This window comes from Caenorhabditis elegans, chromosome I (genome assembly GCF_000002985.6).
Source record: "Caenorhabditis elegans chromosome I".
NCBI classification, from domain to species: Eukaryota; Metazoa; Nematoda; class Chromadorea; order Rhabditida; family Rhabditidae; genus Caenorhabditis; species Caenorhabditis elegans.
Window position 1 is genome coordinate 7,152,074 of NC_003279.8, and position 24,383 is coordinate 7,176,456.

The 24,383-nt window shown below is 34.2% G+C and overlaps 7 protein-coding genes and 1 non-coding gene across 8 annotated transcripts; 3 read left to right on the forward strand and 5 right to left on the reverse strand.

Moving 5' to 3' along the window:
- Window positions 1-388: 388 nt before the first annotated feature.
- crml-1 (CARMIL pleckstrin homology domain-containing protein) lies at window positions 389-4,713 on the reverse strand. Its single transcript, NM_001322686.4, has 10 exons — window positions 4,599-4,713; window positions 4,422-4,539; window positions 4,150-4,373; window positions 3,632-4,031; window positions 3,441-3,538; window positions 3,283-3,397; window positions 3,156-3,231; window positions 2,488-3,060; window positions 1,091-2,439; window positions 389-1,006 (listed from the first exon to the last, which is right to left on the reverse strand). Exons 1-10 carry the CDS (start codon window positions 4,645-4,647, stop codon window positions 838-840), a joined length of 3,171 nt encoding a protein of 1,056 aa, NP_001309450.1. The 5' UTR covers window positions 4,648-4,713; the 3' UTR covers window positions 389-837.
- K07G5.7 lies at window positions 1,629-1,721 on the reverse strand. Its single transcript, NR_101577.1, has one exon. It is a non-coding gene; the product is annotated as an Unclassified non-coding RNA K07G5.7 (non-coding RNA).
- Window positions 4,714-7,641: 2,928 nt separating the features above from the next.
- xpa-1 (XPA C-terminal domain-containing protein) lies at window positions 7,642-8,844 on the forward strand. Its single transcript, NM_059624.3, has 5 exons — window positions 7,642-7,722; window positions 7,766-7,863; window positions 8,035-8,216; window positions 8,262-8,363; window positions 8,407-8,844. The coding sequence occupies exons 1-5, from the start codon at window positions 7,652-7,654 to the stop codon at window positions 8,677-8,679; spliced, it is 726 nt and encodes a 241-aa protein (NP_492025.1). The 5' UTR covers window positions 7,642-7,651; the 3' UTR covers window positions 8,680-8,844.
- An 18-nt stretch (window positions 8,845-8,862) lies between these two features.
- mks-6 (C2 domain-containing protein) lies at window positions 8,863-14,450 on the forward strand. Its single transcript, NM_059625.4, has 16 exons — window positions 8,863-8,979; window positions 9,029-9,303; window positions 9,735-10,010; window positions 10,054-10,244; window positions 10,295-10,361; window positions 10,623-10,696; window positions 10,745-10,906; window positions 10,974-11,120; window positions 11,168-11,542; window positions 11,587-11,790; window positions 11,840-12,093; window positions 12,343-12,581; window positions 12,626-12,792; window positions 12,859-13,319; window positions 13,655-13,860; window positions 13,909-14,450. Exons 1-16 carry the CDS (start codon window positions 8,943-8,945, stop codon window positions 14,380-14,382), a joined length of 3,609 nt encoding a protein of 1,202 aa, NP_492026.1. The 5' UTR covers window positions 8,863-8,942; the 3' UTR covers window positions 14,383-14,450.
- Window positions 14,451-14,844: 394 nt separating this feature from the next.
- K07G5.4 (Ovate family protein) lies at window positions 14,845-17,016 on the reverse strand. The gene is made up of 5 exons (NM_001374910.1): window positions 16,574-17,016; window positions 16,324-16,465; window positions 16,179-16,277; window positions 15,195-15,874; window positions 14,845-15,024 (listed from the first exon to the last, which is right to left on the reverse strand). Exons 1-5 carry the CDS (start codon window positions 16,609-16,611, stop codon window positions 14,940-14,942), a joined length of 1,044 nt encoding a protein of 347 aa, NP_001361834.1. The 5' UTR covers window positions 16,612-17,016; the 3' UTR covers window positions 14,845-14,939.
- A 907-nt stretch (window positions 17,017-17,923) lies between these two features.
- Window positions 17,924-20,119, forward strand: K07G5.5 (Cation efflux protein cytoplasmic domain-containing protein). Its single transcript, NM_059627.4, has 5 exons — window positions 17,924-18,132; window positions 18,275-18,393; window positions 18,907-19,464; window positions 19,799-19,886; window positions 19,929-20,119. Exons 1-5 carry the CDS (start codon window positions 17,953-17,955, stop codon window positions 20,028-20,030), a joined length of 1,047 nt encoding a protein of 348 aa, NP_492028.1. The 5' UTR covers window positions 17,924-17,952; the 3' UTR covers window positions 20,031-20,119.
- Window positions 20,120-20,389: 270 nt separating this feature from the next.
- Window positions 20,390-22,051, reverse strand: let-522 (uncharacterized protein). The gene is made up of 4 exons (NM_059628.6): window positions 21,992-22,051; window positions 21,520-21,618; window positions 21,298-21,456; window positions 20,390-20,956 (listed from the first exon to the last, which is right to left on the reverse strand). The coding sequence occupies exons 1-4, from the start codon at window positions 22,041-22,043 to the stop codon at window positions 20,880-20,882; spliced, it is 387 nt and encodes a 128-aa protein (NP_492029.2). The 5' UTR covers window positions 22,044-22,051; the 3' UTR covers window positions 20,390-20,879.
- A 1,385-nt stretch (window positions 22,052-23,436) lies between these two features.
- M05B5.7 (uncharacterized protein) lies at window positions 23,437-24,369 on the reverse strand. The gene is made up of 4 exons (NM_001263485.3): window positions 24,347-24,369; window positions 24,148-24,224; window positions 23,634-23,699; window positions 23,437-23,550 (listed from the first exon to the last, which is right to left on the reverse strand). The coding sequence occupies exons 1-4, from the start codon at window positions 24,359-24,361 to the stop codon at window positions 23,466-23,468; spliced, it is 243 nt and encodes an 80-aa protein (NP_001250414.1). The 5' UTR covers window positions 24,362-24,369; the 3' UTR covers window positions 23,437-23,465.
- Window positions 24,370-24,383: the final 14 nt, after the last annotated feature.

Here is a 24,383-nt window from a genome sequence, read left to right on the forward strand (position 1 = left end):
CCAGAAGCTTTTATCTAAAATACAGAATTACTCATTTAATTTCTAAATTTCTTTTAAATCGACAGTTTTTCTTTCCATTACTCAATTTCAATTTCCCACTTGCATCTGCTTCTTCACCATTTCTTTTCTCATTGGCCAATTCATTGCCTGCTTCAATTTTCACTTCATTCATCAGGCTCATTTTGAAAGAATTCTTTGGTCGCGCCCCTTTTTTCTTTGTTCCGCAAAGAAATTAAATTTTTATTCGTGTTGCTCAGATTTTGAGCTCATTCTTTCTTTAGTAGACAGTTAATTCTCGTAATAGCTCTGGGGTTTCCAAATATTTAAAAATACAGTGAAAGACTTTTCGCACTATTTTGATGGATTGCATTAAAATTTTTGGAAAGTATATTCTTCAAATCTTTCATTTTGAACAATTTAGAAGTCAAGAAATACAGAAACCACGTTTTGCATATAACAAAGAAGTGAACAGTTCCGATAAGAAAGAGACATGGAAATCAGAAATGCTGGAAGAGGAGGAGAAACCATAAGAATACTCGCAATGAATACATTAACATATATATGGAACATAAATGGTGAAAAAAAGAAGTATGCCAAAAAAATTCTAGTAAAGCTGTTAAAATACAGGAGAAATGGGACAAACACAGAAATTGAAAAATACAGTAACAATTGATGAGATTAAAAATTAGAGGAAGAATCGAGAACAGCTAAAAATATTTTCCTCAAATAAGAAAAATATCTAATTGAATAAATTTGTGACCACCAAAATATCCGTGAAATAAAAATTAGTCACAGGGAAGAGATAAATTACATCGTTGGGTAGAGCTAAAATCTCGATTATTTTTGGAAAATTCTAGCCATATCAGCCACAGAGCGACGACTATTTGCATTTTCATCATCATCTGCTGTAGGTGGAGGTGTAGTTGGAGACGTCATTCCAATCAAACGACTTCGAGGTTCTGGTTTAGGAGGAAGTAATGGGGGTGGAGCACCGCCAGGTCCAACTCTGAATACAAATTAAATATTATAATTAACCATAATTTTGAAATTTCAAAACAGTATAAATGTTGTTTTTACATATATTACGCACCTATTACGTTGAGGCAAAGGTGGTGGAGAATCCGAAGCACTTGATGACGTCATGATCTTACTGTTACTTGTTGTTGGAGAAGAAGCTTCACGTGGAGACAGTGAGAAGTCAGAAGAAGCAGAAAGAGTACGTTCAGCTGAAGGACGAAGATGCACTTGTGAAATGAGGGAACTATCTGGTATCATAGCAACACGAACACCAGTTGGAACTTTTCTTGGTTCTTGTTCAACTTCATCAACTTCTTCAATTAGATCAGCCAAATCTCCATTCTCTGGTCCTCCACTTGATTTACTTGTCATCATCACGTCTTCAGAAAGGGATGAATTTAGAATAGATGAAGCTCCTCCTCTTTTCCTTGGTCTTGCCTTTTGTAGATGTGATAGGACTGAAGGCTTTGGTGGCAAATCTAAATTGACTCCTTGCTCCGTAGAATCTCCAACTGTTTCGGAAGATGTTGTCGATGATGTCAGATCTCCAATTATACTTCTCGGACGATGTCCTGCCTGAGAACGTTTCGGAGTGAATGGAGATGACATTGCAGGTGATCCTGTCCCCACAGATGACGTTCTTCCAAGGCTGCATGCATCACCAGATCCTCCAATTGACATTTTGGACAGTTCAGATTCCACGTGTTCGCACATTTCCCTCCATTTCCATTCACTAAACACATGTTTCACTTGTTCTGTGCAAACTTCAGCAAGTCTAGCTGTTGCAAGTTGCTCTGCACGACGCGATGTTGCACTTAAATCACCTCCGATTGTTCTTGAAATGCTCTCAGAAATGATCCGACCGCCTTCCATTTGAAACTTTCCAACGAATTCTTCAATGATTTCAATCATTTTTGGTGGAAATGGTTCTTGTCCAAAAGCTGAAATTGAGTCAACAATGCTTCCAACAACCTCATCATTCGCTTTCTCCATTTTCTGTAGCACTCCCTCTGCGAACATTTTCTTGCAATTGGCTTCGTCGGCTCCGAGAGCTGTTCTATTCCGATACAAGCAGTTTTGAATCTGTGATAATGCTGCCACTGTCCTCGGTCGTTCTACACGCTGCATACAGTCAAATGCATCATGAACAGGATAAGGGAAATGAGTTAATGTGTGGTTCATCTTGATAGACGTTGCCAAATCGACAAAACCATCAGCACCAATATGATTATTGTCAATGGACACAGATCGAAGAGATACATTAACTTGTAGTGCTTTCGAAAGAATTCTGGCTCCAAAGTTTCCCATCTCATTTCCACTTATATCAAGACTTTTGAGCGTTGTAGTTGCTGCCAATGTGTTGATAAGTACGCTTAGATATGCACCGAGACGGCAATCCGAGAGATTGAGCTCTTCGAGACACTGAAAATGAGATACATAATCATCACAGTTGAATTTTAAAAAACTTACCCCTTCCTCGCTGTATAGCTTTACTACATCCAGAAGAACTTTATTGATCACATGCACTTGTTTGTTGTTTTTCTTCAATTGATTCATATTAGATCCTCCAATATCAAGTCTTCGTAGACATGTAACCATCATCAGACTCTGCAAAACTCCTTGCAGTTCACCATCCAGATTATTATCTCGAAGACTGAGGGTCTCACAACGAATTCCTCCAATGCATGCATCAAGTACACTTGCGGATCCTTTCTCACACGTCGCATCTAAATCCAGACGGAATGGTTGAAGTTGTTGATTCGAAGCAAGTCCAAGAAGAACTGCTTTAAGATATTCAGATGGCATTGACGTGTTGTTGAATGAAATATGCGATAGATTGACTGCCATCGAAAAATATTCCTTCGCGGTTTGAACTCCTTCTGATTTTTTGCTCAATGAGCAACCATTCAATATTAGCTTTTCGATTTGAAGGCCACCGAATTTTAAAGAATTCCAGAGTTTGTCCAGATGTATACCAGTATCAGAAAAGTCGAGAACTCGGAGCGAAGTGGAAATTGAAACCAGATTGATGATTCCAGATATCTAGAAAAATTTAATTTTAAGTCAAGCATAAAAAATTTTTTGAAAAAAAAGATAAAACAAGCAAGTTCTGTTTTTTAATTCTCATACAAACTTACATCATCCTTCATAGGATTTGCTGACAAAATGAGCTCTGTTAGTTGCATTCCTCCACTTTTGCATGACGTCATTCCACTGAAAAAGAGGTTAAACTTAAAATACTTGTTTTTTATCAGATAATCTTACTTATATAGACCAGTGCATAACAAATTAATAGATTTATCCGATAATTGACATTCAGAAAAGTTGACATATTTTAGCTGATTGAGCCGAGGAAGCACGGAGGACAAAATTGTGAATCCTGGAATTTTAAATTAACAAATTGATGAAAGATAGAAAACAACCTTTTTTGTCATCAATCGGATTCCTTGAAAGATCCAAATACTCGAGGCAGGCATTTTGGTTATTGTGAAAAGCTGATGCAAGGAGAGTAATGAAATCTCTGGAAATCATGGATTTAATATAACATTTTCAAAAAGTGTATGCCGAAAAAACTTAATTATTTATCAAAAATGCATTTGCTTTAAAAACATACTTTGGGAGACTGCAACTCCTCAGTTGAAGCTTTTTCAGATTTTGTGACTTTCGGATTACACTCAACACCACATCGATAACTTCGGAGGATACTCGGACTGCATCACAGATAAGTCCCGTAAAATATGCTGAATATTGAAGGACGCCAACGATTGGAAGAAGATCTTTTGGAAGGAGATGCGAGAAGTCGTCAATTTTCAAATCTCGTAATTTGTTTGCTGTGTATATTTTCTCGACATCCCACGATACTTCATCTCGATAAGGTTGATCATAGAAATCACACAAAGCCGCGTAAGTTCGCCGAAAAGAATGACATGGGCGTGGAGAAGCTGTAGGAAGAGATGGAAATTCTGTGTAGAGAGCAGATGGATTCACATCGATTGATGATTGTAGATAAACTCCTAAAAATAACAAAATTTAGAAAAATTGAGAGAAAATAGTTTTTAGATATCTGTCGTAATTGTTTTTTTTTTTGTTTTTTCTGCAATTTCCCTTGATTTTTAACATTAAAAAACATACCGAAATCTGGAAAATAGTGTTTGACAGCTGATAACAGTTGTCTAGCCAAATGAACAGCTGGATGAATTGAACATTTAATATTAATCTTCTTTTTATGTACACCATCATCCAAATGAATCACCAATTCTTCTTCACTTATCACATGAATCGCTTTTATCGCCAGCACATGAAATGATTTTTCGATTTTCAATGACGATGTAGTTTTACCCATAAGAAAGAATATTCTGCAAAATGGTTGCTTTGAATTTAAAACAAAAATTGGTCTTAAATACCTAAATTTCGATATGATAAAAATACGTGGCTCATATTTATCTGCTTTGTGTGCCACATCCACCTGAACCACAATCCGCGAGTCGAAGAATTTGTTTCCTAGGATTTGTGATGGTTTATCTGGAAAAAAAACTTAGGTTTCATGCTTTATAATAAAATCATTCAAAAAAAAAACTTACGTTGTACGAAATCACACAATTCCTGGATGGTGCTCCTCGACATGGACATTTTTAGAATTTAGAATTAAAATGGGCGGTTTGTGATTCAGGTTTGTGGAACAGTCATCTACTCGATCTGGAAAATATGAATTCGTTACGAGAACACACAAATATTATTATCAAACACATAATATACAAAACGACGTTGTGAGTCATGATGAGAGTGCGAAAGAGGGAGAAAGCGATACACGAAGAGCGAACCACCGGAGAACCGAGATAGTGAAAATAATTATGGCGCCTGTGGGGAGACGCAGACATCTAGGTTCACTCCTTTATGCCCTCAAATTGACAGATGGAGACGCCACCATTGACCGTCACATACTGATAACACTGCACAATGTGAGGAGCGAGGGGATACTGCTGGTAGATTAACAGCACCACTAACACAAGGCCGTTCAGGGTCTTTGTTCAAAACTACTTGCCAGATTTCGCCCATGTGGTGTTGATGATGGTTGGATGAGAAGAGAAAGAGGGAAATCACGGAGGTAAATTGGTACTTTTTATCGGGTCGATAGACATACCGGAAACACATTGAAATATATAGAATTCTAAAAGCAGGTAAAAATCAGTCTAGTTGGTTGCTATGGAACTTTTCTTGAAAATTCTCAAAATTGAAAGAAGCTGCATTAATTTGAGTATCATTTATTTGTTATCAAAAATTTCTGAAGCTCTGTTATTAATAAAACTGGATAAACATCGAGTGTTATCTAAAACAAATTTGATTGAGAGAAATGATATACAAAATCGTTTAAAAAGACTACAATTTTTCAGGAATGCAGAGAAAATCATAAATAAAATCGTACGATAGTAAACAGATTTAAAGTGAGAAGTTCAATAAACTATGATATCGATTCAACCACACATATTTAACAATGGTTGTGAGTCAGCAATGTGTTGAGCATTCCAAGTCAGCGTTTCGTAATATTTATTTTAGAAAGCTGATGAAAAGTTTCATTGACCAGTTTTGGTATGAGATACTGGAAAACTATTACACACAGTTTAAAAGAATGACATATATTCATTTGAGACTTTATGAATAGAAAGTAGATATATAGGAATTATGGTCCCTCGGGGACCCCATATGCTAATTTTGAATTAATTGTTTTCAATGTTTGCAAGAAAATGAACAGATAGGGTTGGTTGAGAACATTTTCTTTAAAAATGGTAAATTTTCTATTTTCCGACATGAGTGTCTTAGTTCATCAATGGTTTACTGAAGGCTTAGAAGACGTGTAGAGAAGACAACGACAAATGTTGTTGTGGTTCGATTCGGTGCCACAAGGAAAAAGGAAAACAACGACGAAGAGAAGAAGGCTTTGAAGAAGAAGAAGGCATGATAATAGAAACGACGGAACGGATGAGGTATTGGGCCGAGAGATGCGGAGAAGAAGCGTTCCCCACAAGACCGAGTGGACCAAGCTTTGCCCGTCTATCTCTCCAAACAACCTACTATTTTCAACGGAAAGGACGTGCGGCGAATTGCACCAATTGGTGCATGTTCAAAAAGGAACGGAGAAGAGCCACCCTGTGACCACTCGAGCACTAATTTGAATGAATCAACCTCCCCAAGTAGTAACATACTAACCGAGAATAGTTTGAAGTTCTGGGGGTATAAACAAGAATGGAGATAGCAAAACTAACGCCCGAGAGTAAGTAAATACTTATATGGTGAGCCTAAGTCTCGCGTCGATTTATTGTTTTCTGTTCAGAACACAACGTGCATATCTAGAAATTTTCGATGATTCATGCAAAAATGTTTTCAAATAATTTTTCAAAAACTGAAGAAAGTTTGAGAAATAATATAAATTTAGGCTTTCCTTCAGATAAATTTAAATATAAAAAATCATATATATTTTCAAGATGCGAGAAAAATATGGAAGCGGCCAGCAGAGATACGCTATAGCGCTAAACAATGTGTGCGATTCACAAGAGCTTCTGAAAGATAAAAATTGTGACTACGATTCAATAATTGATTCAAAGTTTGATAAGTCAATCGATTTCAAGTGAAAAGAAAGAGCTTGAGAACATGATGAGTAGCAGGTGTAGAAAACGCATCGACGCGATTTTTTGTTTTGTTTGGCGCCACTAAACACACAGACATTCGGTCATACACTCTTCCAAATATAGTCAATATACAGTGTGTTCGAGTGAGAGAGAATGGAACATGTCGAAATATAGTGTCTGAAGACGAGACACTGGATTATTTTGACGGGAAAGCGTGTTCCTTCCGGTTGCAGGATGCTGGTGCAGCAAAGTGTCAAAATCGATGGGAACAGGGAAGGACCCCAAGGATAATTGAAAGATGAGCGAGGAGAAAGAGAGCGACTGAATGAGTTATTACGAGCGGCAGATAGCCGGAATAGCTGGCCTATTTTACATTGCGGTCGTCGCTTTTTGCGGAACGGGTCGAACGGTTTTCAATGCAATTAGACGATTCGTCATCTTTTTGACATTTTTTAGATACAAAAAATACTTATCAATAAAAAAGTTTTTTAGAAAAACTTAAAATATCGAATTTATCTTTAGAAAATGAATTAAAGAAGATGAAAAATAAAATGAAAATCTAAAACAGATTCCATACCGTAGTTTCACACAAAGGGACATTTATAGTTCTCAAATTTGTGTCCCGCCGCGAAATCAAAACAAAAGAAAGTTAGTCCGTGTACTCCACTCGGACAACATTGTTTCGCAACACTTTTTTCTGCGAACATTAAAAAATATAAATTTGTTCAACTTCCATTTTTTAATGTTATCAAATGTTTCAATTTTTCTTAATTTTTATGATATTTTCAGCTGAAATTTTTGTTTCGATTAGATCACAAACTTTTTTTTGATGTTTAATTGAAATTTTAGAGATGTATTAGAAAGTTTTTTAATCTTCAAACAAAAAACATTTTTGTCAAATCGAGACCTCAAAATAATTTATCTTTTCAATACAATTTAGTTTCCTTGCTTTTAACGTTCAAATCTTGATCATTTCTTTTTTTTTGTTTATAAACGATTGTTTCAGATAAATGCCGAAACGCCGCTACAATCCGTCCGCCAACGAGGAGGAAAAGATTCCAATAGTAGAAAAATTATATAGGTGAGGTTTACTTTAAGTTCAAAGACCGTTGAGCTTATTGCAGGGAAAATCAAGAATCGGATTTTCTTGGTGGCGGATTCTGTGATGACGACGATGAGGTGCAGGAACGTCGCGAGCAAATTTCCGAAATGAGACAAAAACGTAATTGTTTAACTGTTGAAAGTCAATGGCAATTTGCTAGTATTTCTGAATTTAGAAATTATTAACTAAAAAACGAGTAAAACTTTAAGTGATATAATTATTTTATTCTAAATTCGGAAAAAAAGTGAAATTATATGTATTCTTTGACTATATGCTTACACAAATTTTCAGGCGAAGAAGCAGCTCACAATTTGATTCAAGCTCCTGAAAATTGTGAAAAGTGCGACAAAGGTTTGATGGACAGTTGGCTTTGGGAACGATATAACTGTGCAGTTTGTGATGCTTGTAGAGATGATAAAGGCGAACATAAATTACTTGCTCGTACGGAAGTCAAAAATACATATCTTCTGAAAGTAAGACGGTATTTTAAAAATCTTAAAATGATATTTCAATTACAGGATTGCGATCTGGATCTGCGCAAACCAAAGCTTCGGTATTGGGCGAAGAAAAATCCACATAATCCGAGATATGGAGACATGAAGTTGTATCTGAAGTGCCAGGTCATTTATTCAGTTCATAGATTTAATACATTTTATTTTTCAGATTGAAACACGAGTTCTGGAAGTGCATGGTAGTTGGGAAGATCTGGAATTGAAGAAAGAGCTTCGTGAGCAATCCAAAGAAGTTCGTTCCGAAAAGCGTTTTGAGAAAAAGCTCAAAGATCTCCGCCAGCAAATTCGTGGAACTTCCGGTGTGAAAGTTGATTTCGGAAGACCTCATACTCACGAATTCGGGAAAGAAACTCACGTGGAAGAGGACACATGGAGAAGAACATGCATAACTTGTGAATATGAAGAAGTTTTTGAAAAACTCTGAGTTCAAACTGAATTAAATAACATTTGACGGGCTACACGAAGACTAGTACTGTTCTATTATCTACAGTATCTACTACTCATTCTTCTAATTCTCTTTTTTTGATCTTACAATTAATTATCCAAATGTAAATGCTTTATTGCTATGAGATAAACATATTTCTCCACTTATTCATGTTGGTTGTGCAGAGCGCGCGTTGCCATAGCGACAAGGGAACCTTTCCGTGAAAGGGGGATACATTCTTGAAAATTCAATATTCTCTAAGCATGCGCAGAAATTCAGTTTCCGTTGAAGATGGAATTGGTTAGTTTCAATTAAGTTTGCAAATTTTGATAATTAATAAAAATTTAAGTTCGTCCCGAAACTGAGCAGACTCTAGCTTCACGAAAAAATAAGCCAGAGAAGCTATTTCTTCGATCAGCATCAGTTGGATTGGCTCCAGGAGATGGAGAACAATCACCATCACCAGGTCCTTTTACAAAAGATGAAAAGGATAAGAAACAGAATAGAAGAGAATCAATAAAAGAACATTTGATGAAATTTAAAGCAAAAGCTGGAAAGATTCTCGAGGAAAAGCAAAGTGTGAAGCCGATAAATGAAGAATCACAGAATAGCATGTCGTTTTTGGTAATTTTCAGTAATTTTTGTTGCTTAATACGGAAAATCATTTGAGGTTTATTACATATACGTCAAAAAATGAGAAACTACACATATATTACGCGCATGGCCACAACAAGTTACTGTAACTCGTGTCATTTTACGGGCCGTTATCGTGTCGTTTTTTGAAGAATAAAAAAATTTCTGCCAAGGTTTTCACATGAAAATTGATGCAAAAAATGATACGAGTTACAATACCTTTTTGTCCTCGTGGCGAGACCCATGCGCGTAAGATTCTGTAGGTTTGCACCTCTACGATTGCCAAGTTAAAAATTTGGTCGTCTTTGAAAACTAGGATAGGTGAAAATTGAGCAATTGTCATTTTTGAAATAAAAAATAGAATCTCAACACTTGGAAAAATTCTTGGAAACACTTTGATTGTTCCATATGAGTTGTTACAGTCGCAAACGTCTGAAGGTGAACAAAAAGAAGAACTTTCGGTTGGAGTTGTTGATGAACAAGCCAGTGAATCATCAATTCAGCAAGAAGCTCGAAAAGAATCAAAAGAACAATTGAGAAATAGAATTCGAAAAAGTGCTCAAAAAGCTGTGGAAAGAACACGTGGAAATGTGCAATTAAACAGAAGATTAGCCAGAAGACCTACTGTAGTTATGGAAGAACATCTTGATGAAAATGATTTATTTGCAATTGATGAACAAGTTGAGAGAACAATTAAAGTAGGTCATACATTGAGAAATATACAATACATTTCAATTTCAGATGGGCGAAAAGTATTTAGTTGCAAATGAAACAACTAATGCTGCCGAACGAGATATTGAAGAATTCTTCGAGACAAAACCCAAGGAATCAGATGAACAGAAAAAGGAAGAACCAAGAAAAGTGATTTATGGAAGAGTAGAAGAAGTTAAATATCAGCATGATTTATTAGTTAAATATGTTCTTCGTGATAGGTATGGGATATCTTTTGAAGAATTTTTATTTTGTTTATATATTTTTGCAGTAACATTGTTGCTGGTGAAATTGTCCCAAAAGAAGTTCGCAGACAGGCCACGATATTGCCAACTAGAGTAAGTTCTTCATCTGATGGTTTTCCTTTAAAGGATTTTGTGGGGCGTATATTTAGTTTTGTAGGCAACATTTCCAAGTTACTTATTAGCTGAACCATTTGAACCATTTGAGCATCATACAAAATTTTGAAATCGTTTTGAAATTGTAAAAAAATTTTGAAATTGTTCAACAAAGTTTTTGTATCAGTTTAAAAAATCTTGAGTTACCATATCCATTGTTCTCTTTCAAAAATTCTTCAAAAAATTACATCTTAATTCCAGGTAGAATACAGTGAAGATTCTGTTAGTTTGTACACTGCTCCAGAAGTTATGGATAATGTTATCAGTCAAACTAGGTTTGATAATAATAATTCATAAAATTTCGTTACAATCTGAAAATTCAGAAATCGAAGATACGTACAACTAGACGTGTTCATAGACTCCGTACATTTCGATCATCATTATTTGTGGTCTGATGAGGAAGTTACGGCTGCAGAATTGAGAAATGAATTTATGGTTCAATTATTAAGAGTTCATGAAATTGCACAACTCGAACGGCATCATCTGTGAGTTCTTCAAATAATATTTTCATATTTTGGGAAAGTCGCAATTACCTGAAAATTATATTTTTAGTGACGTGGATCGTCAGCCAAGAATGAAAGAACAAGTTCGTAAAGGTCGTCTGGAATTGGAACGACTTGGAGATGTACTGAATGAGACACGGAAAAGTCAAGGATATACTGCAACTACAGCATTCTTTACTCCTGCTAAAAGTCCATGGTTTGTTTTTTAGACCAATTATTTTAGACACAAAAACAATATTTTAGGGAGATCGAAGATTGGGCATCCTATGGTTCTGTTAATAAGTCTGCAAAACTATCGCCAATTGGAAAAATACCAAAAACGTCAAGAGAACGAATAGCGTTGATGAGAAGAACGAATGTTCAAATGGTTCTTTATTTTAATGATATGGAAGTTAGCAGAACTGCATGGATTCCATTGAGTTGTGATGTGATGACGGCTGTGAAACGATTTGAAATGGAATTATATTCTCCAATGAAATCATTGGAATTAATGGTTTTGGAACAATGTAATGGAAAAATAAGAGTTTTAGGGAAAGGAAGAATTCCATTGCCATCTGAAGATGATCTAGAAATTGCACTTCATGAGGTGGTTTTTGAAAATGATTCATTTATGAAACCGTAAGTTTTAGAAGCAATTACTTTGAATACTAACTGTATTTCAGAGTTGCCGGAAGTCTAGGTTCTGACTCACAAAGAAAAGAAACTGGAAGAATTTTATGCAGAGCAATGCTTGAAGATGGAGAATTAAAAATAGCTGATGACAGATTGTTGGCAGAATCAATGCAAGAACGACGAAAACAAACATTTGAATTAATACCTTCTGAATTAGTTCTAGGAAATTTGAATCAAGAAGATGATAAGAAACGGTAAGTTCGTATAGAAAAATGGCAACATTTACAATTTCAAACTATTCAGACTAGAAGAACTCCGCGAGGAAGATCGTGCTCAGAAGCGTTTTGCATATCGAAGTGCAATTGATTCTAGAAGAATATCTGCTCTTCAGTTCGCAAATCTAGCAAGGAAACGAGTAATGGACAGAAGACAAAGGAAAGAAAGAAAATATGAGGAAATCGTGAGAGAAGAATCAATTCCAACACTTTCAGTCGCTTTTTCTCAACTCTTTGGACCTGCTGATGTTTCTAGAAGATTAAAGCCAATGAGGAAAGACGGTAGAAGCAACTTTTGATATATGTGAACAAATTTATATACTTTCTGATCATGTTATGTATAATTATTGAAAGGGATTAAGCGAAAAATCTTAATTGAAAAAATGTTATTCTTGCTAGTTGCTCATTCACAAATATTTCAGTCTGACTAAGTAAAACACTTTAAGAGAAAATTCCAACAAAAATATTATTTTATGCAAAGTATTTTTGTTCTCTAATTTATTAGCGTAGCGAAACATTTAATGTTTTCAGAACGAGCTCGAGAAGAAGGATGGGACAATACAATAATCGTGAATATTCAATCAGCAATTAATTTGCCTGTCAGAACTTCAGGACAAGTTCAACCATTTGTAATCGTCAGTTATTCTGGAAAACGAATAAATACTGATGTGGCAGTGGGTAGGCATCCAAATTGGCAGTTCACTGGAAAATTAACCATTTCAAAAGAGGATAGAGAACATGAATTTATTGAGATTAAAGTCTATGATCAGGTTTTTTTGCAATTTTAAGTTCATATATTTGTTCCAAACTTCAGCTCGTAGAATCCATTGACAAGGATGATCGAATTCATAACGTAGTTCATGAACAATTAACTGCAAGGCTACTGGGAACTCAAAGAATTCGATTTGAAACTCTTGCTGTTGTATCAAAAATCAGTTCACCAATTAGATTAAACATTCCATTGTATATTTCAAATTATAAGTGAGTTTTGTGTAAATAGGAGAAAAAACAATTTTACAAAGATAATGATGATGTTTTTTTTTTCAGAATTTCGCCAGAATCGAGTTTCCTAAAAGTTCTATTCTCAACCCAAATTGATCCAAAATCTCAAATTGAATATACCATGAGCACGTCCAGTTTTGAAACTGGAAAAACCCTGGAAAAATGTTCTAATTTGGAGAAACACGTTCGAGAACTCTTCCCAAAACGCATATCTCGCCCTCTTGTTACTGATTTGAATTCTCATTCAACAGTCTGTACTAGATATTTGAGACCTATTGCCCCACCACAGATTGTTATGCAGGAAAATGCGTCTAACTTACCACTGATTTGCCGACTCGCAGCAAAGATTGTGTCAGGAATGCCACGCGTCGATTCCACATCTCACTCGGATATTTGGGGAAATGTGTTTCAATTGACAAGTATTGCAGTTGGAGGAATTGAAGAAAGATCAACATTACTTGGATGTTGGCTTCTTCATTTTAGACTTCCAGTTGCTATTGTTCTAGGTTTGTCTACTAAAACAACTTCGTGACCGTCTGAAGGTGTCAACTGACTTTGCAATGTTTAATTTGAAAATCCGCGAAAAAGAAACTGCCAAATTTGTATACGTATTTCTGCTAAACTATTGTTTTTGAAACTCATCCAACAAGGTCAAAATCCGAACTTGTGTTACTTTGAGATTTTTTGATGCTTAATACGAGATTGATTTCGGAATTTTAAACTGATAACTTAAATATAATCTCCTTTCGGCATGTCTACAAAAAGCATATGTCTTGTTTGAATATTTGATTGCAGATTTAGACGCCTCTCTTGTGAGATAAACTCCAGTTCTCATTTTCAGGTGAAGCTCGCGGTGAGAAAACAGGCTTCGTTCTTACCGAACTAGAAGGAAAACAAGTCTTAATTGATCCAGACGATGGACATATTTATCCGATTCTTGATTCAAATTGTGCTCTCGAAAAGATATACGGAGCATTTGATAACAAGAACTACTATGCAAATGTTCAATCATATGATCAGACTCCACAGATTTCTTTGAATTTGGATGTAAGTTTTTTTTCTATAAACTTAAAAGTTATTACTGGTTGATTTCAGAAATATACAAATTGGAAACCTCTTTTCAATGTAAACGAAGAACCATTAGAAAGTATTCAAACTGCCACAGTTCGGTATTCAAAACTTCCAGAAGATTGGATAGTTGAACTTCGAATATCTTTGGAACGTGAAATTAAGATTCGATTCGACGAATCCCGAAAACACGCTATTCCTCAATGGCATTTGGTTGCTGCTCGACAACTCCGAGAGATTCTGGAAAATCCACGTGGAATAACTGAAAGTTCAGTAGAAGAGCGAATTGTGAGATTAAAAGAAGGTTATGAACTAACAGTAATTATAATCCGTGTGAACTATTCTTCAATGGAAGAGTGTGTACATGAAGTACTATCAAATAGACTTCAAGACACTCCGGATCTAAATTCTCAATTTGCAATTGCAGTTAATGTTATTGACTTTTTTGCTCATGTTATACAAATCGATATTGCTCTGGCTGTTCTTAAACCAAAAAGGTAGAATTTGAACTTATAACTACATATATACATTTAAAATTTGCAAATTAATAAATTGTTTCCACTCAAATTTTCAAACTAATTATGTCAAGGAAACTTGAAAGGTTTTCAGAAATTCTCTTGGATAAAGCGTTTTTAGAAAGTTGACAATCAAGACGTTGATGGCTTACGAGACTCGAAAAAAACTATAAGGTTTCAATTTAAAAATATTCGCAGACAAAATCCGAACAACTATTGTCAAAATTATGCGAGTGTTCTGAAGTCGAACAGGCAGGAACTAATCGTAGATTTTAGTACACATAATTTAAAGTGCAGTTCCGGAGCATAAACGTGAGAAAATCATATTACTAACTGATAATCCATCATTGTCGTCAATGAACTTTTTTCCAAATTGATAAGAGCATTTTCACTCAATGAACTTGATCTTTTCCAGTTTGTCAATGCACTATTGTAAGTGCAATTTCACTTATTTTCAATTGATTATTATTATTTATTTTCTCTTAAAAACACTGTATATTGCAATCCGTAAAATTATTAATATTTACAATTAGAGACTATGCTTCACTTCCTTTTTCGGAAATACGAGGCAAACGATGTTGAGTGGTGAAGGCTTGGCATTTTCTTTCGGCGACGGACTGATGGAAGTCTGAAAATTATTGAAAGTTTATAGGCTGAATAAGGGGAAAAGTTGGCTTTTTGCCTTGAAGGACCTGACTATGCTCGGTGATTTGTTCTTGGATTCTGATTTTAAGTTCGGTGAATAATTTAAAGGACCAAACGAAAAGAAGAGCTTAAAACATATTTCTAAAATCAAACCTTTGAATTAATCTTGGCTGAAATGTAGTACACGGCGGAAACTGTTGGAAAGCCATAATTGGACGAACAGGCAATTGAGGTCTAATATCAATTGGTGGTGGAGTCAAATGATCTCCATAAATTTCTTCGTAAATTGCAAATGACGATGAATTCTTGAGAATTGATCGTGGAACACTTTCTGTTCGGGTTATGGATGGTCGAGGTGGAGGTGGCGAAGCTTCAGATGATGAAATATCATGATAATATATTGTAGATGTAGGTTCTCGAATCAATAATTTCTTTTTATGAGATGAATTTGAATTAGGAGAACTCGAGCAATGTGACGTACTGGGAATTTGTTCATCTACTTGCATCATATCAAAAAGTCGATCCATTTCACTTTCCATTAACTGATAAGAAAATGGAAATGAACGAAAACTAGAATTTCGATATTCTCGTCTTGGAACTATATCGAGTGTAACATCATCATCATCTTCATCGTCATATTCCATTGATACTTCTTCCAATGTTGCCACGTCATCCTCCATTTCATCATGTTGTGGAAGTTCTTCACTTGAGCTTTCTGTCATTAAATGTTTGATTGATGTTAACTTGGGCATCATGGGGACTTGACGGACAGAATTAGCACGGATTGTGGTTGATTCATCCTCACCTTCGTAGTCACAATCAGCAGCAGTGCTCTGAAGTTAAAGGAGGTGTAATAGAGGACAACTTATTAATTTAATATACTCAAAATGATCCCAAAATACCGATTTATAATGAACTACTCTTGAAAATTATCAAAATTTTATGATATAATAATAGAAAGACTAAACTTTGACAACTTGAGCGTGCTTCAGAAATTATCTCCTTTAGTGCTGGTTTAGATTGTAATATGGTTCTAAATTTTTATTAACACTTGAAAACTTCTAACTATTGCTGTTTTTTAAACTTCAGCTTTGAAACAGTTTGCAAAATCCGGAAAAAATATTTAGAAACAATTACCATTGAATGTGATTTGAAAGTTGTAGAGCTGACGGTAGAGGTTCTCGATGTAACTGTTCCTCCTTTTTCTTTTAATCTTGAACGTTCGGTGCAGTCAAGCTGGAATTAATTGATTATTACGTTTTTAAGAGTTAAGATGACAAACTGCATAATAGTTGGTTCCATTTGAATATGATGAGCTTAGAAGAGCAGTATTTGGTCGAAGAATGAATTGAGAATCAGAGAGAGCTTTTGAAACATCGGATGATGAACAGTAACCGGTTGAATCAGAGTCACCATAGTAATTTCTAGAAAATAGAAATTAGAAGATCTTCCGATAAATATTGTTTATTTAAAATTTTTGATTGGAACATTTTTGATAACGGATTCGAGAATATTTTACAAGAAGAACTTACTTTTTCCTCCATGGTAACGCCGCTCTGATTCTATTCATTTTAATACTTTTTCAGGAATCAGCTTGAATTCTTATAGCAGTTGTAACAAGATAAAAACCACTGGTATGACTTTGAATGAAAGTTAAAAATGAAATGATGAGATTGAAGAGAAAGAGTAGAGAAATTGATCTGCTAGAGCCGGGTGCTCGGGTGAGCTCTCAGTCGCTCATTTGCCTGTCGAATTGACAGCTTTTGCGGATCGAATCGACAAATATCAGCGATTTCTCGAGACTATTTCGTTCTGGGTTTCTCGGGATTGTTTGATCTCTATGAATCTCGCACGTCAAATCTATCGTTAAGGTGGCAGGTTATCCATGGAGTTCGAGTTCACGTGATACCGGAGAAATTGAAAAAAAAAACGTGGAAATCAAGTGGGAGAATGCCAGCCGGAAAAAAAAGTTTTTTCTGAAATTGAATTTATTCAATGAATAAAATAACATGGAAAAAGTTATAAACCGGTTTTAGTTAAACATAGTCATGTCTCTTATAACAATTTTTTAACCCTGTTAAAAAAAATTACGAAAATCCTAACAACAAAATAGTCATATAAATTTTTGTTCAAAATTATGGATACATTTTTGGACCTGGAAATTCAATTTCAGCCGCTAGTATTGTATTGCAATTTCGAGTCGTCTTGCACCGTTAAAAATATTTTTTTGGTTCTAAGCTGCACATTTTTCCTAAGCTTAGCAGTATTCCAAAATGTTTGATCTAAATTTGTTACAAATGGCTGAAAATTTTGGTTTTATGCAACTGCCAAAAATACCCATTTTTTGAATTTTTAAAATCCGGCAGCGGTTGAAAATGTTCGATTGTTTCCAGCCTAACCGGTGAAATAGTTTTTTTTTTTTAATTTTTGATCAGTTCAATTATAAACGTAAATCTAATCAATATCCGAGAATGAAAATAAAAATAAATGTTTGGTTTGTTGGTATAATTAAAAATAATCTAAAATTTATAAATTGATAATTTGTTTGCGATATTCTTTAATTTTTTCTTCAGACTTCCGATTTTTGCTTCCAAAAAAATTATAGACTGTTTCGATTTTTAGTTGATTTCTTTTAGATGGCATTAATAATTGTTCATGTCTTGTTCAACAATCACATAATAGGAAATTAAAAAGTTTCTGATCAGTAGGGCTTTATAGTTTCTACATTTCCCTTTCAATAAACTTCTTAAATTTAGTCAATTGATAGTGCATATTCATAGACGGTTATCAGTTTTCGGCAGCACTGTGCAATTTGGTCATTTTGCTTGTTTGTTTTACAATCAGTTTTTATTATCAAATAATAGATATTGAAGATAGGTTTCTTTTTCAGTTTTTAAAATTAATTTTCAGTATGACGACAACTAGAAAACGAAAAGAAAATGGAATCGAGAAGAAAAAAGAAGTTGTGAAGAGCAATGTATCGCCAGAAGCTCAGAAAAAGGTTGATGAGTTTTATAATAATCAAAAGGAGTTGCTTCAAAAATTCGATGAAGACCAGAAGACTATTGGAAAACCATTGCAGAAAACTGCGGTAAAGTTGTATTATTGATTTTATTGTAGGCTGTCTCTAGACGCAAATAAATATTTAAAATACTACATATTTTCGTTTTCTCTTATTTGTCTATTTATCTTTACGGTGAATTATAATTTTCGTATAATTTTGAAGTTTTCAGGAGGAGGATGAAAGATATGAGGACCGAGTTTTGGCTCAAGCTACTTTTGCTCTAAACATTGGAAGTTTGATTGGTAATTTAGCGGCATCGATTATTTCTGGATCATTGTCAATCATGAGGTTTGTTTTTTTTGTAGGTAAAACATAATGTCATGCGACATGTATACGACATGTATGATTAGTAAATATAAATTTATACAATCCAAAAGTAAACTAGAAATTTAAAAATTTAACATCAAAATTAAAAATAAAGCATCAATTAAAATAATAGTTTTATGTCAATAACAATGTTTTTGAATTAATTTCAGAAAGTGCCAATTACCAAGGTCAGCTACCACTGCTATTTTTAAAATATCAAAAATAGACTTTCAAACTAAATTACGTTGATTCAAGACAGCAAAACACTAATAATTCGCCAAAAACTAGAAGTACCTGTGCATTATAACTGATTTCACCAATTTTTGTCTACTCTATTCAAATTGAAAAAGGAACATAATAACAAGACATCCACAAACTTGACAAAAACCAATGTTATCCTTATCCAACTTTACCTAGCATTGTTACCCGTGCATAAGTTCAACCTTTCGGCCCGAGAATTGATTATTTTGAAAATGATTAAAAACCGCTTTACAGTACATTTGTGGACTCTTCAATGGATATTGCCTGCAGCTTTGTCATGAATATTTGTCTGAGTGAAATCAACAAAACTGACGCTCAAAAATATCCACGTGGAAGAGATCGACTAGAACTGATAGGAGTTATCCTATGTTCCGTGATAATGGCATTTGCCAATGTGTCAATGATCATGCAATCAATAAATTCAATTGTAAATGACACAGTTGATCCAAAAATGACCAATTCTACGATTGCAATAATTGTGATACAAACTGTTTTGAAAGGAATTATAATGTGGTTTTGTTATAAAAGAGGATCAACTTCAAGTTTAGTTATTGCAATGGATTTGAGAAATGATTTAATGACAAGAAGTCTTGCATTGGTATGTGGTTACCTTGGAGATTATGTATGGAAATTTGCTGATCCAATTGGAGCTATTTGTGTATGTACTTGGATTGCATATTCTTGGTGTCGTCATGCAATTGATAATATTCCACAATTGGTTGGTATTACAGCTGAAAGGGATCAATTGGCCAGAATTTTAAATATTACATTGAAACATGACAAGAGAATTAAGTAAGTATCATTTTCGTAAAAGAACTGGAAAACCGGAAATGCGCTTTTTTAAGTGCCAATATTCGAGTTTTTATTCTGCTTTACAATTCGTAAATTCCAATGTCCAGTTAGTGCGATAGACTCAAAATGATTAAATATTTTGGAAAATAGCATTCAAAAACATTTAAAAAAATTATTGGAAAACTCCCGTAACAACGAAAAAGCTGACTACTGATAGTTTAGAATCCGGTAAAACCAGACGCTCGAGCAAATGGTTTTATAGATTATTGAATATTTCAATTACTTTGACGGGAAAAACCGGACTGGTTTAGTCTTTTTTAATAATTATTTTCAGGTACATCGATCATTCAATGATATATTACACAGGTCTTAATGCACAAGTTGAACTTCATATTGTACTCGATGAGAAGTTACCACTGAGGGTATGGGACAAATCTCTTAATTGAAATATAAGAATCTTTCAGATAACTCATGATATATCACACGATTTGGAGAAAAATATACAAAAATTAGACTTTGTGGAACGTTGTTTCGTCCATGTTGATTATAATTGCGACGGAGATTAAAATTCATTCAAGTTTAAAACAAATGTTCAAGCTTCGCATAACTGACCAGTTTTTTACTGAAGAAGGCTAATAAAATATTCAGATTTATTTATTGTATCAGGTTTTTTGAAAAACATTCAAATTTTTTAAACGAGGTTTTTTTCGTTTAAAAATGTTTTTTTGGAAATGAAATGAGTAAGGATCTGCTTCCGATTTGTGGAGTTTGTGAGGAAGAGGATTTTACAAATACTAATCTACTTGAAAATAAAGCAGAAACTAAATTAAGTTTGGGGTTCCACTTTTGCTTGACTGTAACTCAACAAGCAAACCCTTTGAAAACCTCAACCTTTAGTGAGCTCTGAGATAAAAAATAAATGTTCTAAGTTTCAATCATTTATTTTTTTATAGTTGTTTCTAACCAACAAACAACATAGATATTTGTTCAGGAATTGAGCAGAAAGAAATGGAAAAATAACGTTCTAGAAGAACTGAAATGAAACATATAAGCATATATATCACAGCAGAAATTAAAGTTAAACAATAGGAAACATGAAATGGGAAAACAGAAAGATACACCGACAGATCATCAGTAATAAATAATTCAGCCAAATAAAGAACTCATGTGAGCTCAAAAACTTAATGAATTACCCAAAAAGGCGGTATAAATGAGTGTGCGCATGGAGGATCATGGAATTTGGGTCGGAAGACATGAAATTAGTTGATTAATAAAATGTATGGCAGGGTCAACGGGGAAAAAGTCGGTCTGCGAGGCAGTTTCAGGGTTCAAAATTTAGTTTTTAAGGGAGGAAATTTCAAAAATGAAACAAAAATAAAATATTTCAAAGAGAAAGAAATTTTAAAAAGATTTATCTACTCATCTTCAAAGTCGTAAAGTTGCTTGTAAAGCGGACAACACCAACAGCACCAGCAAGACATTGCAATCAGAACTGAAACATTTTTATTCAGAAATTTTAATCTTAAATTTTAATCGTCAAAAATAATTTTGATTGTATCAAACGAGCCATATTGCCATTAAAATAATCAATACTCAAATTAAATTAAAAAACAACCAAGGTTTCACTTGTTCCAGTTAAGGGAAATGGTAAAAATTTCAAAATAAGTACCTGAAAAAATATTTTCGTGTTAAAAGTAAGCTTGGAAAAGTGTAATGTTGTCAATGTTCAATCATGTTTTTGAATGGTTTTATTCTTTAAAAGTATGTATGCTCTCTTTTTTGAAAAAATCTAGTGTTGATTTCAAAAAAAAGTAACTGTGTAGGAAATCTTACCCAGCAGTAAAACAATTGCTGCCAAAATAATAGCCACGACAGCTCCAGTAGGAATGGCAAATTGACAGCATGAGGGTTTCCATGATCCCATATATGGGAATGTACAACACCAATTGTAGTTATCCCAATCTGTTGGTTGAGGACAGAATGCAAGATATCCTGGAAATTAATAATGATTATTTTGAACTCAAAAGAGGTTTAAAAAGTTGTTCAAAAACTGACCATAACCACTTGGACACCAGAAAATACGTCGATTTCCTAACCTTCCTTCGATATATTGAGTAATTGGGTCATTGAGTCCTTGTCCATTGGCATAGTAGCCTGTAAGAAGAAGTGTTTTAAAAAAAATTATTTTATAGTAATTTTAAAAAATTTTGGCATGCCTGTATTTTCACGCTGTTTTTTCGATCGGGTCTTGCCACAATCTTATAGTTAGTCATAGCTATACAGGTGCCAGAATTTACAGATCCGTTTGCTCGATTTAGAAAATGAAGCTTGTGAAAATTTGATAAATGCACAATTGTTTAACTTCCGAGAAAAAAACCACTATAAACTACCGAAATATTTGCGGCTAAGAGTGAAACGGACAAGTTCCCAAAGCTTAAGATTTTGATGAAATTTAGTTTTTTTTTCTTAAAAAATGTTTCAATTTTTGGGATGTTCAGCGACGCGTTAAATTTTTGGAAAAACTCACAAAGTGTACAGAGAACAGCGGCAAAAGCCAAGTGCCTTAGTCGAATTTCCATTAGACTATCTGAATAATTGATAATTGAAAATAGAAATGTCAAGAAAACTTAAAAAATAGAAGTTGGACGATAAGAGAAGTAAATGAAATCTTAAACTGAAGGGTAGAACAAGAACAAGATCAAATCGATAAAAAACACAAAAAAGTGAAGAAAATCGAAAATAGTGGGGAAAAAATGAAGACAGCGCATTTTTCCATCTTATCACCAAACTTGTCTCCTATGTGCGTATGAGTCAGTGAAGAGTCAACATAGAGAACATAACGGGGTTACATTTTTTTGGTTGAGAAAACAAAAAATATATATATATTAAAAATGTACGATTATCGATTGAAAAATAGTAAGAAAATGGGAGGGTGATGGGTGGCAAAAGCGGGCCGACGGAACATGTATGTGCTCACCTAGCCGAGACCCTTCCTCTCTCCGAGACATGTATTTGTTTTGTTTGGAGGGACGATGATGATGATGGAAGCAAACAAAGAAGGTAACACAGATGACTAGCAACCTCCTGACCCTTCGGAAAGAAGCTCAGGTCGGGAAGGTTCAGTGGAACAGAATGAGAATATTGAAGAGAAAGAGAATGAAAAGAGAATGCGCATGACGTAAAATATGGAATTGATGTGCAAACTTTCAGAAATTAAAGGAACATATTTTATTAGGTAATAGATTAAAAAAATTCAAAAAGGTGTTCAGAATACATAGGACAAGATACAATCAATTTTAAGAAATTGTTGAGAAATTGTGGAAGTTTTTATTACTGGAACTTGGATATATGAATTGGAAATTATAAAAATTAACGTCTGATAACTTAAAACTGTTCACATTAAAATAACCCCTATAAAAGGAAATACTAAAGAAATGCTTGAGCCTGACCATGCACTTTCAAACAAATATTCATATACATCAGTCGGAAAAGGAGGTTTCTAATAGATCTATGAAAAATTTAACTGTAATATGACATTTTGACACAATTTTTCAAAAAGCTTTCAGATTGTTTGCCAAAGCCTAGAAATTCTTGGAAAGAAGTCTGCAAAATGTTGTGACGTTTGCAGAAAATTTTCTGATCTCGAAGTAAAGGAAAACTGCGCAGAAAAATTTCAGATTGAAATTTATCCACTTTTAGTAATTTTTTTGGAAATTTCATTAAAGGACGAATAAGATTCTCAAGGTAAACTGTCATGAATAATAAATGTGCAAAACTCTTTTTTCCGGTGAGTCACGGATGACTGCGTGGGCCGTTATCACATATGGAATGACAGTTAGGCATAACATAATGAGCAAATCTTACCAGCGTGCGGTACTCCGTACATCACAAGAGACATTTAAACAAATAAGTTCTTCTCTCACGGTCACAAATAATAAACATTACACAGATTAAGATTACAACAATAGACTTTTGAGACGAATTTATGAAAACTTTAAAGTTCAATATTCATTGAGACTTTCTTCGGAGAGACATTGCATTGCTTTGATCTTACTGAGACAATGAGCTGGCTCCAGAAGGATCCATCTGAATGAGTGAAAGGCGAGACCATTTTGAATAAGAGAGTGGGAGAGGGAAGAAGAAGGTAAAAGAAAATGAATATGACTCACTCGTTCTCATGTTTGCGCTCTAAAAGTCGCAAATGACGCTCAATTTTATTCGTCTTGATTCGGGTCCTAAACCGGGAGAAAATTTTTGTTCGTTCAAGTTTTGTAAAAAAAACATATCAATTAACTCTTTTTCTTTCCTTTTCTTTGTAAAAAAATCCGTAATAAAATGGAATGCCGTTTGAAAGTCAATTACAAGGTACAGTTTTTCCAACAAGTTATCATGTTTCTAAAAAGTTTTTGTTTTTCATGAATCAAAACTAGTGTAAAATAACAACGAGAACAATTTAGGATAGTCATTTAAAAAAGAATGGAGCTTTCTGACTCAAGAGACTTGCAGTAACATGCCCCAATGAGTACAGTCAAATTTTTTGTAATGTAATTGATTGAAGGTACCAAGTACGCCACCGACAAACTATTTACGCTTCTACGATAAAACTTTCTACTTTTCAAAAATTGTAAAATAAAAGTTGTCAGATGTTTTGTGTTGAAATTAAGAAAACCGTGATGGACTTACTTCAAAAAGTAAAAGAAAACAAGAAAAGCGAGCGATTGCAACAGAAAGACAAATGTGGATTCTAATGTTTTACTTCTCTGAAATGAAAGTCATTTTAGATCTACAAAGATTGAGCTTTATAAAGAAAATAAACCTTTTTGTGAGATCTGACTAAAATATTTCTCTAATTTTTGCAAGTATCTACCAAAATGCAACTCACCACGTCTACAAACATTATTGAGAAATAATAAAAAGCG

Bases quoted from the DNA above. Each gene is read 5' to 3' on its own strand.
- mks-6 (NM_059625.4), top strand. From the start codon at position 8,943: ATGCGCAGAAATTCAGTTTCCGTTGAAGATGGAATTG. The intron at 10,011-10,053 runs GTAGGTCATACA...TTTCAATTTCAG, and splicing joins AAGTTGAGAGAACAATTAAA to ATGGGCGAAAAGTATTTAGT. The intron at 12,094-12,342 runs GTAGAAGCAACT...TAATGTTTTCAG, and splicing joins AAAGCCAATGAGGAAAGACG to AACGAGCTCGAGAAGAAGGA.
- M05B5.7 (NM_001263485.3), bottom strand. The intron at 23,700-24,147 runs GTAAGTCCATCA...CTCCCGGTTTAG, and splicing joins GTTTTCTTTTACTTTTTGAA to GACCCGAATCAAGACGAATA. The intron at 23,551-23,633 runs GTGAGTCATATT...TCACTCATTCAG, and splicing joins GAGCGCAAACATGAGAACGA to ATGGATCCTTCTGGAGCCAG.
- let-522 (NM_059628.6), bottom strand. From the start codon at position 22,043: ATGGAAATTCGACTAAGGCACTTGGCTTTTGCCGCTGTTCTCTGTACA. The intron at 21,619-21,991 runs GTGAGTTTTTCC...TTCTTCTTACAG, and splicing joins CGCTGTTCTCTGTACACTTT to GCTACTATGCCAATGGACAA. The intron at 21,457-21,519 runs GTCAGTTTTTGA...ATTAATTTCCAG, and splicing joins CTGGTGTCCAAGTGGTTATG to GATATCTTGCATTCTGTCCT.
- crml-1 (NM_001322686.4), bottom strand. From the start codon at position 4,647: ATGTCCATGTCGAGGAGCACCATCCAGGAATTGTGTGATTTCGTACAA. The intron at 4,032-4,149 runs GTATGTTTTTTA...TGTTATTTTTAG, and splicing joins ACACTATTTTCCAGATTTCG to GAGTTTATCTACAATCATCA. The intron at 3,232-3,282 runs GTAAGATTATCT...CCTCTTTTTCAG, and splicing joins TTATGCACTGGTCTATATAA to TGGAATGACGTCATGCAAAA.
- K07G5.4 (NM_001374910.1), bottom strand. From the start codon at position 16,611: ATGAATAGAATCAGAGCGGCGTTACCATGGAGGAAAAA. The intron at 16,466-16,573 runs GTAAGTTCTTCT...TCTATTTTCTAG, and splicing joins GCGTTACCATGGAGGAAAAA to AAATTACTATGGTGACTCTG. The intron at 16,278-16,323 runs GTTTGTCATCTT...AATTAATTCCAG, and splicing joins ATGGAACCAACTATTATGCA to CTTGACTGCACCGAACGTTC.
- xpa-1 (NM_059624.3), top strand. From the start codon at position 7,652: ATGCCGAAACGCCGCTACAATCCGTCCGCCAACGAGGAGGAAAAGATT. The intron at 7,723-7,765 runs GTGAGGTTTACT...AGCTTATTGCAG, and splicing joins ATAGTAGAAAAATTATATAG to GGAAAATCAAGAATCGGATT. The intron at 8,364-8,406 runs GTCATTTATTCA...TTTATTTTTCAG, and splicing joins AGTTGTATCTGAAGTGCCAG to ATTGAAACACGAGTTCTGGA.
- K07G5.5 (NM_059627.4), top strand. From the start codon at position 17,953: ATGACGACAACTAGAAAACGAAAAGAAAATGGAATCGAGAAGAAAAAA. The intron at 18,394-18,906 runs GTTTGTTTTTTT...ACCGCTTTACAG, and splicing joins GGATCATTGTCAATCATGAG to TACATTTGTGGACTCTTCAA. The intron at 19,887-19,928 runs GTATGGGACAAA...AGAATCTTTCAG, and splicing joins ATGAGAAGTTACCACTGAGG to ATAACTCATGATATATCACA.